Source organism: Camponotus floridanus, unplaced genomic scaffold (assembly GCF_003227725.1).
Source record: "Camponotus floridanus strain SB8 unplaced genomic scaffold, Cflo_v7.5 scaffold49, whole genome shotgun sequence".
Lineage (NCBI taxonomy): Eukaryota > Metazoa > Arthropoda > Insecta > Hymenoptera > Formicidae > Camponotus > Camponotus floridanus.
Genome location: NW_020229647.1, coordinates 301,333 through 316,651, shown reverse-complemented (window position 1 = coordinate 316,651; position 15,319 = coordinate 301,333). Strand labels below are relative to the sequence as shown.

Here is a 15,319-nt window from a genome sequence, read left to right as displayed (position 1 = left end):
TAGCTATATATTTAATTAAATTCATATCACTTTCCTTATTATGTACGTGCCTGAAAAGAAATAATCAATTTTAAATATTTAAACGTTATATAGAAAGTTATTGAGTTGCCTAAAAAAAAGTAAACACTGCTTGTACAAAACAACTTATTTTATATGTTTGAAAAACTGCTGTAAGCTATGTTGACATCACAATGATACGTATACCTGCCGTATACCTGAGTCTGCGCCTGCGCCTGACTGCGTAAACAGGCAACGTGGGTTAGGCAGACCGCGAGGACGGTCGCTGCGTCAGTCTGCGTCGAGTCCTCTACGTGGAAGTTGCGTTCTCTTGGTGCGTCAATAGAGCAGCTATAGAGCTCTTTCAATGCACAGAAGAGTAACGACAACCGATCTACGAACAATCAAGGACTCAGTGAGTTTGATTAGTGCGTGCCAATAGTTTCGGCAACGAACAGTTTCACAGCACTACGGAGATTAGATCAAGTAAGAGAAAATACTTTCTCGATTTTAGCGATCTTGATGACGATAAATACTGGAATCTTGTTATGTCAATATACGTTATTTGTATTTTTCGTCATTTTGAAAAACGTATATTTCTATTGATGATAATTAAAATTATCAAAATAAATAATTATACTCTTATATCTTCTATTAGAAGATTATAATCTTGAATATGGATTGTTTATTGAAAATTTAATAACACGATCTTAAAAAAATTATACGAGAAAGAAAGCAAGAAAAGCGAAAATGTAATTGTAATAAAAAGTTGAGAAAATATTTTTTAATAAAACATACACACAGAGAACTAATCCACTTCCACTTTTATCGTTATGTCATTCATTCTCTTTGTTTATCTTTTTTTAAATGCTTTCTTCGTCCGCACATAAAAATTACATATCTTATCAGAAGTCTTATCAGAACAGAATAGATTGTACAAGTTTTATAATCTTTGTATGATAAATGAGCATTAATGATGAAATTAAAGTGTATCATATTTTTTAAAGAATATAATATTTTTCGGAAAACTTTGTAAATTTATATTATGCAAAATTATTTATTTTAATTATATTAATTTATTTAGATATAAATTAATATTATCATATTAAATATTTTATGATAAAAATTTAGATATGTTTATAACTTGCATGAATATATAGTACAATATATCGATATTGATCGACTTATAAATGAGTTCTTCAAAATTCTTGCTAATTGAATAATCACGTGGAGGTGTATTATCGATATATATATATATATATATATATATATATATATATAAAATCTCATATTAATTATAAAATATTGATATATAATATGACATGAACGCACGTAAGAATCCTAAAGTGTAAAAAATATGGATGTGTTCATGAAGAAAAAAATGTTTGCAATCTTCTTATCATAACGTTTATGCTTTACAAATGTAATAACACGCGAATTGTAAACATATGTAGCGCATGACATCTGCACATCGCAGATGTATCTATTTTCCATTGGGAAGATTACATACTAAATTTATCTTTAAGTAATATTACTAATACATTTAATACAATATTTTAATATAATTTTTATATATTTATAAATTTCTTTTGTAATTGCTCATTTGAATAATGCTTGTTCGATACTCTTGATAATTTTATTTGTAAATTAAATATAATTCGCGCGCATGATTAAATAAAGATTATGTCACTAGAATAGAATAGAAGTGCAAAAATTTGTTTTAACTAAATAGATTCTTAGAAGTGAATATCTTCAAATGTCGTCTCCTATTATTTTTATCTTCTTAACTCCACGGTTCAGTTTATGATTTCGTTTGAAATATGAATAATTTAACAGTAAAATAACTGAAAAGATTTGCAATTATGACACGAGTATGTTAAGTCTATGCAGACGCGATAACTTACATTATATCAATGACGCAGTCCATGATGAATGTCTATATCTCTTTTTTATTGAATTTTTTTGTAATTGATCAGCTTCGCGTAATGTAATTAAATACGGAATATGATAAAAACTTTTTATCATATGATAATTTGAATGCTATCGAGAAATCATATTTATAGTGACTTTCAGTCCCTTAAATGATATATGCTTTTCTACTGTTATTTGTGCAAAAAGAAATGTATTTATAGAACTCAGAAATATTTATTTAATTATATTTGAATTATTTTAATAATTCTCTTGTAAAAATTACAGGAGTTAGATATACATAAAATGTGCAAAAAATAATAAAAAAGATTTATCAAACATTTATCACACATTTGTTTATAAATAATTTCAGAAAAATTAAAAATCAGAAATATGTTATTTATATTTTTTGTATCTTTTTATTTTTAAATTTTTCAAACCTTATATATAACGCGTACGCGTTTAGTACTATCTTAGCAAGAATGACAGATATAATTGTTTTCTTTTTATACATATGATATTAAAAGAAAGAAAAATGAGAAAAGAAATTACGTAAATCGCGTCTCGAATCAATCATGCCAGAATGCAAATGTAGGCGACGACAGTAGTAAAAATAAAGTTAGTCTTACGGATATTTTAGCTGCCTTTATGCGACAGCTTCGTAAGCGTGAAGTCAATTTATCATTTACTTATCTACTGCTACCGTATTCGAAGTGTGCAAGGTGCGAAACCGGGTTAAGGTCAAACCATGTAAGCGACAGGTAATCATCTAACAATTGCATTGCCATATGCTGTCGGCTAGTCGTTGATGCAAGAGTCGCGCCTATATTGATTTTCTTGTGGCTTATGGGGGACCGACATGCGAAACGTGACATACGCACGTGTAAATATAGAAGAGATCCGGGCGTCACACACACGGTCTAGGAAGCCATTTCGATAAAATGTAAAATGCACGAAAGTATAGGCGGATCGATTTACCACCGGGAAGTACGTTACCTACCGACTATGACTGTACATTGACTTCTTGCATATGGCAAAAATGAAAAATATATCAGTGAATTTTTTTATCTAGATAGATAAAAATATCTTTATTTTGAAATACGATGCTTTGCGTTGGCGAAAAGCGATTGTTTAAGTTATTGTTATTAATTTAAATCGATCGAATAATAATATAAATATTATTTACTATTTATAATAATATAATTTTAATAATGACCAATAATATAATTTTAATAATATATAAATGCTATGTTACTAATATTATCGTTTTTTGATTTGTGTTTGTTTTGCTATATTTATTTCGGTTTAATTATATTATGATTATCAAATAATACATTTTTAATTATTGTAGAATAAAAATGCTAACTTGTTATCAGTTAAATGTTTTCATGTGCTATGATTGCACACTATAAATAATTAGATAAGCGCGTTATCATGTGTCTTTGATATTCGTCATTTCTATTAATGTTACTCTAAATATGGCGTTGTATGCCTCGTGATGTGAACGAACGTGAGATGTAATCTTTATGATAAAGTACTTTTCTTCTTTCATGTGATAAGTTTAAGAATAGATAGCAATAAACCAGCAAAAAAAGAAAAAGCTGTTTGTTTAACTCTTTCATATTTAATATATGTTATAAAGTACATTTTTAAAGGTATATTTAAATTCAATTTTAGAATCGTACAGCAATTTGGATATCTTGTTCCTCAATGTATAATATTTTCTGATATTTTAATATAAATGCTATTTCTTTTTTTTCTATTTCATGTATAAATATTTTTCAGATTTTACATAAAATCCAATATTATTATTCACACAAATAAAATATAAGTCTAAACAAAAATCAAATATAAATAATACAAACGTACAAATAATGCTATTAAATTTTTTAACGTTTATATGATATTTAATGCATGATATTTTGATCTTTTTGAGATTTGATTAGCATGCATTTTTATACGTAAGATGCACTCGGCTCTGTACATTTTATTCGATGCATTGTATGTAAATCGTGTGATAATATATTTGATCATCGTATTCGAGATAATAATTTTACGCGAAGCATTACGTCGATGCAAATCTACAGCCACTTGCTGATAATTGCAATAACATTGTTTGTTATCTTCTCTTTTGGTTATCATTATCTACGACTGTCAAGAAAAAAACTAAGAAAATAAAGTGTCAAAACCGCGCATTGTCAGAGAACTTCGACCGCATCAGCGAATCTATTCTTCGGTTGAATAATAAAATTGTAATAATTGTAATACCTTAAAAAACTGAACGCGATAAAAATTTATCTTGATTAATATTAATGTACTCTCAAATCTTTACAATGATTTATTCATTATAAGAATTTAGATATCACATTGGTGAAAAATATAATAAAATAAATATCAATAGAATTTAGATTTGGATAAAAATTAATAGAATTTATATTTAAATCGAACTTTTCTCTCAAAGTACAATATAAATATTAGACTGCAATTAAAAAAAATTACAGTTTCATAACCAAGACGATAAACAAGTAATAATCAAAACAAGTATAAATCGAATTAAGCAAAATTAAGCCATATTATAATGTATGAATATTTTCTAAATCTATAAGCTATTAGTTATTAGATTAATATTTTCTAATCTATACATTATTACATTGATAATTCTGATTGAAATATATAATATTCACGACTAGCCGTTCTTCCTGCTGTAAATTACCAACCGGTTTATTCCAAAAATAGCAAGGCAACTGTATCACGTATACAAGTGAGATAGAGATATCATATATAGCAAAAAACCTGTCTGACCGTTGCATGCTCCCCCATTTCTGCTATCATGTATTCTTACATACTTAGTCTTATGACACGTATAAACACAGATATACATTTTAAGTAAAAAGAATGATTAAAATCTGTGTGTAGAAGTATTACACTTGATATAACTTATTTATAATTAATACTATCTTAGCATATTATAATAAATTTTAAGACAGTATGTGTGACAAAAAATTTTAAGACAGTATGTGTGACAAAAAATATGTTAAGAAATATGTTTTAATAAAATGAAATATCCAGGCAATAAAGAATATTTTAAAAATGCCTAAAGAACGATAAACTATCGTTAAATTGTCTTTTTTCAATGTCTTTTAAAACATATGCTATCTAAGCATTGATAGAAAACAGACATTCAGCTGTTCTAGTGACATATTATCATTTTTAAATGCAATTTTCATGTCTACTGTAAAATGACAATGAGTTGTATGAATTTGTTGTGTTATAATGTAATATTACAATTATAATACATGAAATATGTACATTGAACAAAGAATTTTCAAATTACGAATATATATTAATAATGAAGCTTTCTAAACAATTTTTGTAATCAATTTTCTATTAACATAAGTTTTCTACAGCTTTTTACAGTACATTTTCTATTAACATAAGCTTTCTACAGCTTTTTACAGTAATTGTAAGCTTTAAATAAAAAAATATTTTATTATCTGTATTTGTGATAATTTTTTTAACGCTTTTATTTTTTAAGTTTTTTTTGTTACGTTTATTATATAATGCACGATATTCTTAGTTTTATTATCTAGTGTGTGTTAAAGCATATTCCAATAGCCTTGGAATACTCTGCATATTCTCACTATAACTACATATATTATGCGGTTAAAAATCGATATACTTGTAAGAGGCAAAAAATTGCTGACAACACCCGTGATATGCAACATTGTTTTGCTTTTGTAATAAAATTAAAACTGCAAGGATCGAAGTTAATTATACAGTCTTTTTATTTATAAAATTCTTCGATTAACATAAAAAAATCCATTTTTCTTTGACTAAATTAAATGAGATTTAATTGCATTTCCTCTTTTTCTCTGCCTATAATTCACACTTTTTATTCATATTTTTGATTAATTTTCTTGATGATTCTGAAATCTTAGAGTGTGCAACATTACCTGTGCTACAATCTTCTGTTCTTAGAAGAAACAAGATATAGCATATCTACGTCAGGACAAACTGTGTTTAAGTAATATCCTGCACTTTATTGAATGTAGTCTAGCTATTTGAGGAGGTTCGTAGTACAAGTCACGTCCTTGAATGTCGCTTCGAATATATATGTAAATTGGAATTAATTTCACGACCGCGTCATTGCGTTGGTTTGTACACGCATACGGAGTCTAGCTAATGCCATGTATCTTCTTTGCACACATAACGCATTTAGACTCGTATCATGGCGATGAGACAATTTTACGGTATCTTCTTATGTATGTGTTTAAAGACGAGCTGATCAGAGATGATAACGATTCGAAAATAAGACTTTATCTTTACGATTTCAATGACGTACTCAAAAACAGATCGTACAATCATACGTCTCAGCTCGGAATTGAGCGATCTCTCTCTATTATATTCGTGTCGCTTTATATACTGCGGTCTGTAGCGCGATATGTTAGTCGTCAAGAAAATTTGCTAGTCGAAAGACAACGGCTGTGTTATTGGCATATTATTTCTCGTAACCGACAACATGGACGAGTCCCTCGGTAAACTAATTACAGTATGTTATATTAATCAAACTTGCGCGGTTTTGAAGACTAAAAGCTTCTTGACAGAAGAATGTGGCATGGCAGAGAAATATTTCTAAAAGAAGTGATATTTTAAATCGCGTTATTAAATAAACTATTCGATTGGCAGAGATAACATTGAATTAATTCACATAATCGGGCAACTTTAAAAGTGCATTATCCATATTAATTAAGTACAATTTTAATAACATTAATATTAATGTTACTGATGATCATGTGTGAAATTAAATATTAAATATTATTGATATTAAAGTAAAATTAACCCGCAATAATTATGGCTGCGATATCTAAAGTAATTACGTTATTTTTTAAAACACTTTGCTTCAAAAATAAATTTCCGCGTTTTATTTTTACAATGTATAAAACGAAATGATGCTTTTAATAATTTAACTATGTTTGTTGCTAAAATAATATATATATGACAAATATCGATCATTCCATAATGCTGACACAGCTTATCTGCGCGTTATAATCATTTGCATGTAGCCTACTTTGTAGATAATCGAAGAATATTTATAGCTGCCTAGCCGATAAATTATTTAAGAATAATAAGCACAGCTGATGAATTGAGTTCCTGAATAACTTATTAATTCGATGATGAGAATTTGGATTATATGTCAACAATTGTCATTTATGTATTTTTCATGACATTATGTACGAATATCGATTCGTGAAAAAGCAATTTTCAACGCTAAAGTAATAAAATCTTACTATAATTCTGGAATTGTTGAAGTGCGAGTGTCTTCGTTTTTTAAATAAAATTCTCATACATATATGAATTTATATTTTATTTTTAGAAAAAAAATTTAAATTTATTATACCAAGCAACGTGAGCTTACTAAATTTTAAAGGTGTAATGTGTGTTTCTATCGTTTTCTATATTTAACAGTTTCAATTGCCAGTGCCTTTGCTAAGTACATAATACGTCATACTAGTAATAAAATAGTAAATATTCACAAGTTAAAAATGTATCGGAATGCGCCGACTCGCTAATTTTAACTCAAAGACTTTATTTATCACTCGCTTAACTCTTTTGACATTATATTTATCACTCTTTCTGATATTCACAAAGTCAAGTGAAGTAATGAAATTTTATATAAGCCTACTTTGGAAAGTGGCATGTCTTTTATCGAGATGCTTGCAACAAAATTTTTTGTTTTCGTCGATATTATGAGCACAAACATTGCTTAATAAAATTGCAATTTGCGTCAATAAAACTTAACGTGACATGGTTGACTCATCTTTCGAACGAGAAACACGCGTAAGTCTTTCGTACAGAAATGATTTACTGTTATTCCATGAAATATATCGATCGCCTATCGATTGAGTTATTAATCATACAAATCTTCGATAATCTTCTTTCTCTAATTTCTAACGGACATTTCAGGCTTTAAAGATATATGGGTTCGAAAGCTTAATACTCAACTAGAAATAATAACTGATCTTGAACTTTATAAATCGTTGAATCAGAAGTAATAGAAGAGAACAATTTATATATTAAATATCGTGGAATCAGGCTAAATAACTGTTTCTATTTTGTTTTATCTTTAGAACTTAAAATTTTATAGTAAAAATTTACACTATTCGGAAATTTACACTATTCAATTATATTTTAATTGTCGTGTGATAATTATGTTAATTTATAGTTTTAATTGTAATTCTACACAGCATTGGAACGCACGTTCGATTAAATATTACTTAGGCGCTATTGAATTTCCAGGCCGTCACCAGCATTCGACAGCTGTTATGCTAACATCATTCAATATTCAATGAAACCACATTCAATTCATATTCATAAATATCATTATCTTTGAATAAAGTGATGGATAGCGCTGTTACTTTGCCTATCGTAGGCTATTTATCATAATGTCTAATCAATCGAGTTTTTTTCCGATACTGTATAAACATTTTTTTTCATCTCTTATCTTAACCTGTTTTATTAATATTTATTCTTTTTTTTTTCGAGAAATCTTTGCGAAATGACGCGTATGAAGGAATTTTTTGTATATAAGCAATTTTATGTTTTTTTAGCTATGTCTTTGGAGGAATCTCGGAGATCGCAGCGCCCGTACCGATACGGTATGGTTCTCCTATGCGTCGGAGCTCTCATAAACTGGTTGGGTTTGGCGGAGAACTATGTTGAACCGGTGCGTTACGTCGGTGTCGCCTGCATAGTTGCCGGGGCTCTCCTCATTTGCGCTGCGATGTGCTGTTGGCTACACGCACCGCCAACTAGGACGAGCACGCATACGCAACACACGAATCATCCGATCACGGCACAGGTAACTATCGTATTTGTCTACCTGTGGAGAGATAACGAATTTATTCGTGCGAACAAAATTCGCGCTTGACTTGAAACGAATTCGAAGGAAAATTATGTCAGCACAAAGAATTGTAACTATGACTCATACACATATAGACTCACCACAAATTCACTCTTTTTTTTTTGTTTTGTCGGTTTCCTAGACTATTAATCTTGTTTTCTACAAATCTGTAGAAAGACTTCATTAATTATCCTTAATTATCCTTATTACATGAAACTTCATATGTTTAAAGTGATTAATATTTGTGTTTCATATTTTCTGATTATTAAAGTAATTCTGAGAAGAATCATTGAATTTAGTGGAATAAAAAGTGTTCTCGAATTATTTATAATTCATTGTTTTAGTTGTTCAACTTGTGTGTAAAAATTACAAGATATAATAGTATAAATTTTATTTTAGATATTCAAATCTCTTTCAAGCTAAACTACATTTTCGAATGTATATAAGATAATAAAATATAGATCAAATAAAATATAGATAATCTGTAAACTAATTATATTGATATTTATTTCTTATTTTTATTGTTATAACATATTTACAAATAAAATATAGATAATCTTTAAACTAATTATATTAATATTCTTATTTTTATCGTTATAAACATATTTGATTAATAGAAAAGGAGCTTAAAAGAAGATTAAAGATAATTACGTGTAAAAATAAAAGTTTATTTTTTTAGAGAATCTTTAAAGAAGATTCAAAGAAATGTATAATTTTCCTTCGCGCGTAGAAGCAATATTTATTTCTTCTGATTTCTTACTTGCCAATAAGATATTTATCTCTCCTTTATTTATTTATTATTAACACATATTTCCTGCGAATTTAATCGTCTTAATAAGATGTCAATTTACCAACACATTTCGCACAATTATATTTTAATATTCTTGGAAAGAGTGAAATATTGTTCTATTAAATATTGCTAATATTAGGACGATTTATTGGCGATTAATATTGATTCTACAAAGTCTCTTTAGCGATTTGAAAAGATGCAGGTCGTCGGTATGGTTGAAGGCCCCCGGAGATTGGTCTAAAACGTTTTTAGATCGATCCGGGTCAACCCCCTATTATAGACTACAAAAGAACGCGTATTATCTATAGATATACCCTAGCAGTATAAGCCACAATTACTAGCGGCGGTGGGCAGAATAAGAAGAAGCTTAATAATATACCCCGTCCGCGATGTGTGTATATGTATAGCTTATACTTTTTCTCCTGGAATAAAACTCAAGATAGGAGAAGAAAGATAAAGAGAGTATATTTTCATACATATCAGATAATATATCGTGGCATGTTCATAAATCATCAACGTATGATAAATACGCCCTCTCTCTTTCTGCATTCGTCGTGCATTTCTTCGCTGGCAAAATGCGCCTAATGTTTGCGAATATCATAAAAATTTCAAGCAGGCAGAAATCCTCATCGCGGAACTACTGTCACGTCATCTATAAAATGGTGCGAAGTCATGATTGCATCATAGTACTATAATTTCCTCCTTTCGGTTTTGAGTGACGGAAATATTGCGGAATGTCTTCACAGAAAACTTCTCCTTTCTTCGAAGCGAAAACATATTCTTTTCGTAAGTTAGTATCATATCGCTACAACAATAAATACTATCGAAATGAATGATTCATACTGTTACGTAATCAACCTATAATATCTTGGCATTGGTATTACTATCATTAAAAGTAATTTCATGACATGCTATGACTACTACATGCTATTTTCTTTTGTTTATTGGCGCGCGAATTTTACATACTCGTTAATATTTAATGTGCACAATATTGACAGTAATTAATGGTCGTATAACATGTATAAGGAAAACTTTATCGTAAATGTTTTTAATCTTTTTTTTTTGCTCTATGTATGCAACGTCTCGATTTCTCTTTTTCTACTTCCTTACCTTTCTAGTTCGTACTATTTTAAATCCATATAAGGTATTTTTCTTCGTAGAAAAAAAATTGTCTCGACAAATGTTCTTCATGTAAAATAAACGAACTATCCATTTTTAAATGTCTATCTGTTTGGTCTTCATGTTTTGTCATGTTGAATGACCTATATAAAACGACCTTAAATTACCAGATATGGTTTTAATAAGAATCTTTGATTATAATTTGAAGTATATTTCTTCTTAAAAAAGAAATTACAGAAAGTCATTGTAGTTTCTTAATATTTTACACTATATATTGTAAAAGAATCTTGAGTTAAAATTTCCTTAGAATGAATTTTTGAGAAAGTAAAAAATGCAGTTTTGATGATCCATTTGATTGTACGCTCGAAGTTTAAGTCTTAAGTCGAAATCTTTATTTAACAATTTGAAAATTATTGACATTTTTATTAAGAAAACTTTGATTCTAAATTAATCAAAGATCTTTTATTGAAAAAACTACCTAATTTCGAAATAATTTATTTATGCAAAAAAAGAATATGTTCTTTCGTGTAAAAAAGATAATGACAGTCTCTAATGTTGATTGCTATTGTAAGAATATTTATCTGGAAGCATATACTGAGCTATTTTTATTATTACTTATCCTTGGATTTGTTCTACTCTCTTATAATTTTAATAGCAGTTCTTACATTGACGTGAAAGAAGTTTGTTTCGACGCAAAATAACAATGTTTTGAACTTTGAAGTGTCGGTTTGTAACTATTAATTATAGTTAAATTCACTATACACACGTTTATTTCTTGCTTGAAAGAAACATCTTAATACGTATGTTTGTTAAGCAGACATCGTATTGTGTCTATTATATCCACTATACTCTGTTATCATACAAAACTGTTCTATTTTTACAAAGTAGACTTTCTCAAGTCAACAAACATAGTGTTATTCTCGGACATCCAATTAAATCAATTAGTTTAATAATTAATTTATCTTCCCTTTGAAGCAAGATAACCTTTAACATATCAATTTATCGTGAGGTTATTTCTAGAGAAGGAAGTCGATGGACATATTATTTGAGAAATTTTTGGAACTCGAGCAATAAAGATTTGAAATGTTATCTATGACAGATGTAGTTTTTAGCATATTTTTAAATAACGTATATCTGAAGAGTTCTCCGCATGAATTCAAAAGTCTCTCTCAAATCAAGATTCATTATTGTTGAATATTTACTTTCATATTTAGTTACATCAATTAATTATTATAGAAATATTATTAAATATGATGACATACGATGCGATGATCTCATACTTGACATCACATTATTCTCAGGCTCCAATCATGACGTAAATGATACATGAAATGATATGTGTCATCAAAGAAAATTATTTTCATGTTATTTAATATGTTTGATTAAACACAAGCATAGGATGTGATTGGTGTCAATTCTCCGAATCTTCGAAGTCATGCTTGCGTTTATTAATCAGCGATAATTGAACAGAGCACGCTTTACCAGGAAGGAATTTGGTGCAACCAGAGCCTTTCGGAGTCACAGTCGTTCACCTCGCGTTCCCACTTAGACTCATTATGCAATTTTCCAGCAAAGCTTTCTTTATCGCCACAAATAGCCACGTTTATTTTCGTCGACCGTGCGCGTTCGTGCGTCACCCTATATGTATCTTGCGCGCGCCCTTTCGCGACTTACATTCAAGCCAGCCACAATGTTCCGAAGAGTAGCGAGAAAGCTGGGAATATATAGATAGATATCTATAGACGACCTACGACGAATATAGCGCGATGTGCACTTCCGGGTGAATATCCTTATAACGTGGCACGTAGAATATCGCGGGAACTGTGCGGGGTCGGCACGTCGATCCGGATACTTTAAATAGACTCCGGTGATGATATATTTCCACAACGATTAACTATGCGATATGTTCTTTTTCCGTGGATGCGTATTTTGAATCGTAACGGATTTAAATTGAAGTTATATATAAGGCTTTGGAATTCCCAAGATTGTTAACTTATATAATTTTGCGTGAGAAGTCGTGAAGTTAAATGCTCTCCTCCTTCAATCAGCGAAGCTGAGAAACGACGCATCAAATTTTAAAAATACAATGGCAAACTTGCACGTTCACATTTCAATTATTCAATTAAAACTTTATAAACAATTTTTGAAGTTAAGTTGCAAAATATAAGTCATAAGACAGCAGAAGATTCTTAATTGAAGGACGCAATGATTCATTAATCTTTAAAAAACTAGCAATCTCTCAAAAATTTTTGGAACCAATTAGTGAGACTATCTCTTAAATTAAATGGCAAGTGATCAAAATTAATTAATGTTCAAAAATTCTTGAAGCAGCAAAGTTTTTAACGCAAAGTTATATACCATTAATATTTCGAAATTAATTCAATCGATTATTTTTCTCTCTTAAAGATCGACGATCCAATTCACGTGATTTCCATCGAAGAGCCTTCGGGTATGTCGAGACAGAAGCCGCCTGATTACGAAGCAGTGACGGACGCACCGCCGAGCTACGACGATGCGATCAAGCTAAATCCTAGTCAATTAATCAGGTTGAGCAATGGTAGTACGCCGCCGTTATCCTCGGGACAAATTATTCCAACGACCATCAGTATCGTTTCTCCTACGCTAACACCGCCACCGCCATACGCGAGGTAAGACCACTTGTAAATTCCTGAATGCTGTATTAACATCTTGGAACATGAATAATCAATGTTGTCTTATAACGAAAAAACGTCTCTAATCGAATCCGAAGTCTATACGTAAAACATATTTTTGTTCTTCAAATCACATACAATGAAATTAATTGTCCTTGTCCTAAAATGTTGATGCACTAATTTTTATTTTATAACTATTTATGAATATTTATTATGAGATTATACTAGGTTTTATTAATTATTATGTTAATAAAATAATATTATCTATCAAATACTTATGACATATTTCTGTAAATTTTTTAAAAAGTCAGACTTTTCAAATCGATCTTTCTTTGTTCCAGGTGAGATTATGATGCTAGGAATAGAGAGACCAATAAATACGAAGGTTTACGACGTGAGAACCGACGTCAATTACAAAGAACGATCAAGTTGCAGATTGCAAACAATACTATCGTATGACGATTTCGTTGCTTGCTTTCGTCGTTGCGAAATGCGTGATACATAGCTGTAAAAAGCATATACGTAATACTGTATAGCACAATATGATCTTGCCGAAGAGAAGAAGGGGGATTCGAGCCGTCCGAAAATCGTTCGACATTTCCACAAGCAACATTTGAATAAGGATCTCTTTTTTGACATCTCGATTATTTAGATTATTAATTGTGAACAATTGTGGAACGTTGCTGGTACCAACGTTATTCGAACGATTAATTCTTCCTTTACAACTACGTTATAACTTCTATGATTTAGGAAGAAACTGATAATTATTAAACAAACTTCACCAATCACGACGATATCTGAATTTACTCGACGGCCTAAAGAATTGTGAACATCATCAAATCCCATCATTTTTTCATTTGTTGATCTCTCATAATGTGTGTGTAAGAAGGTGAAAATGATACTTGACGTACTAGCACACGATGCACAACTGCAAAGCTAGAGGTATATATATATTATATTTTTTCATTTTTGATATAATTCGATAATCTCAACGAGAATATTCCTCGATGTATTATATCATAATGTCCGCGCGACTTCTGTCGATACGTTTGGCCGTTTTATAACAGGTAATAAAGTAACAACTTTTAATACTCGTTACATTCGGCTGACGGTCCATTGTTCATTTAATTTAATGATTCGACTCACGACCTGATTGATGACGTACTCTTAAAATTAATTGACGGAACAATCATGCAATTTCTACAATATATATATATATATATTTGATGTATGATTGTTCTTGAAAAATAATATAAATAAAATTGAGGAAATGTGTCGCTAAAATACATAAATTGCATCAATTTATGTCAACATTAAAGATTGTTGTTTATAAATTTATGTTATTTTCCGAATAAATAGCTTAATTATTAAATCCACTTTTATATATACGATGAATGAAAAAGCTCTAATGAATTGTTGCATTGTCGAAATCTATTATAAATACGATGAGTATTCAACGCATCTTATGGTCCGAAAAGAGATCATAATAATAGAGCATTTAGCGCGTTGCAAATTCAGCTGCGTATAATTTACTGATAAAACGATCTTCTGTCATATCATCTCAGTATCTTGTTTCTTTATAAATACGCACACACGTGCACAGTACACTCTTGCGAAAACCATTCGCACGTCCATTTTATTGTGATATATTATACTATATTATACGTATATACGTATAGATAATATGAAGGAACACTGTCGAATATAATGACGATGCTTGTATTATAAATAAGACTTTTTTATAACAAAAATGCAAATAGAGAATATGAGATTTTTCTATGTGAATCTTTTTTATTTCACACATCCTCCTTTTACGATTGTTTTCTACTGATCTCAAATCGTACAAGGAAAACTTATTATTTACTATTTTACATACTTTAATAATGCAAATATAAAGTATGCGTTTTGTAAAGTATATTGATAAAGTTATTGTGTTTTTATTAAACTTTCATT

General features: G+C 29.6%; 1 protein-coding gene across 3 annotated transcripts; it reads left to right on the top strand.

Annotated features, from left to right (window-relative positions):
- The first annotated feature begins 279 nt into the window (after positions 1-279).
- Positions 280-15,140, top strand: LOC105251478. 3 transcript variants are annotated; one of them, XM_011258342.3, is made up of 4 exons: positions 280-483; positions 8,514-8,764; positions 13,122-13,363; positions 13,708-15,140. In XM_011258342.3, the coding sequence occupies exons 2-4, from the start codon at positions 8,516-8,518 to the stop codon at positions 13,709-13,711; spliced, it is 495 nt and encodes a 164-aa protein (XP_011256644.1). In that variant the 5' UTR covers positions 280-483; positions 8,514-8,515; the 3' UTR covers positions 13,712-15,140. The 3 variants fall into 3 exon arrangements, with proteins under 3 accessions (XP_011256644.1, XP_011256635.1, XP_011256651.1); XM_011258333.3 differs by lacking the exon at positions 280-483 and adding an exon at positions 6,345-6,440; XM_011258349.3 differs by lacking the exon at positions 280-483 and adding an exon at positions 6,358-6,454.
- Positions 15,141-15,319: the final 179 nt, after the last annotated feature.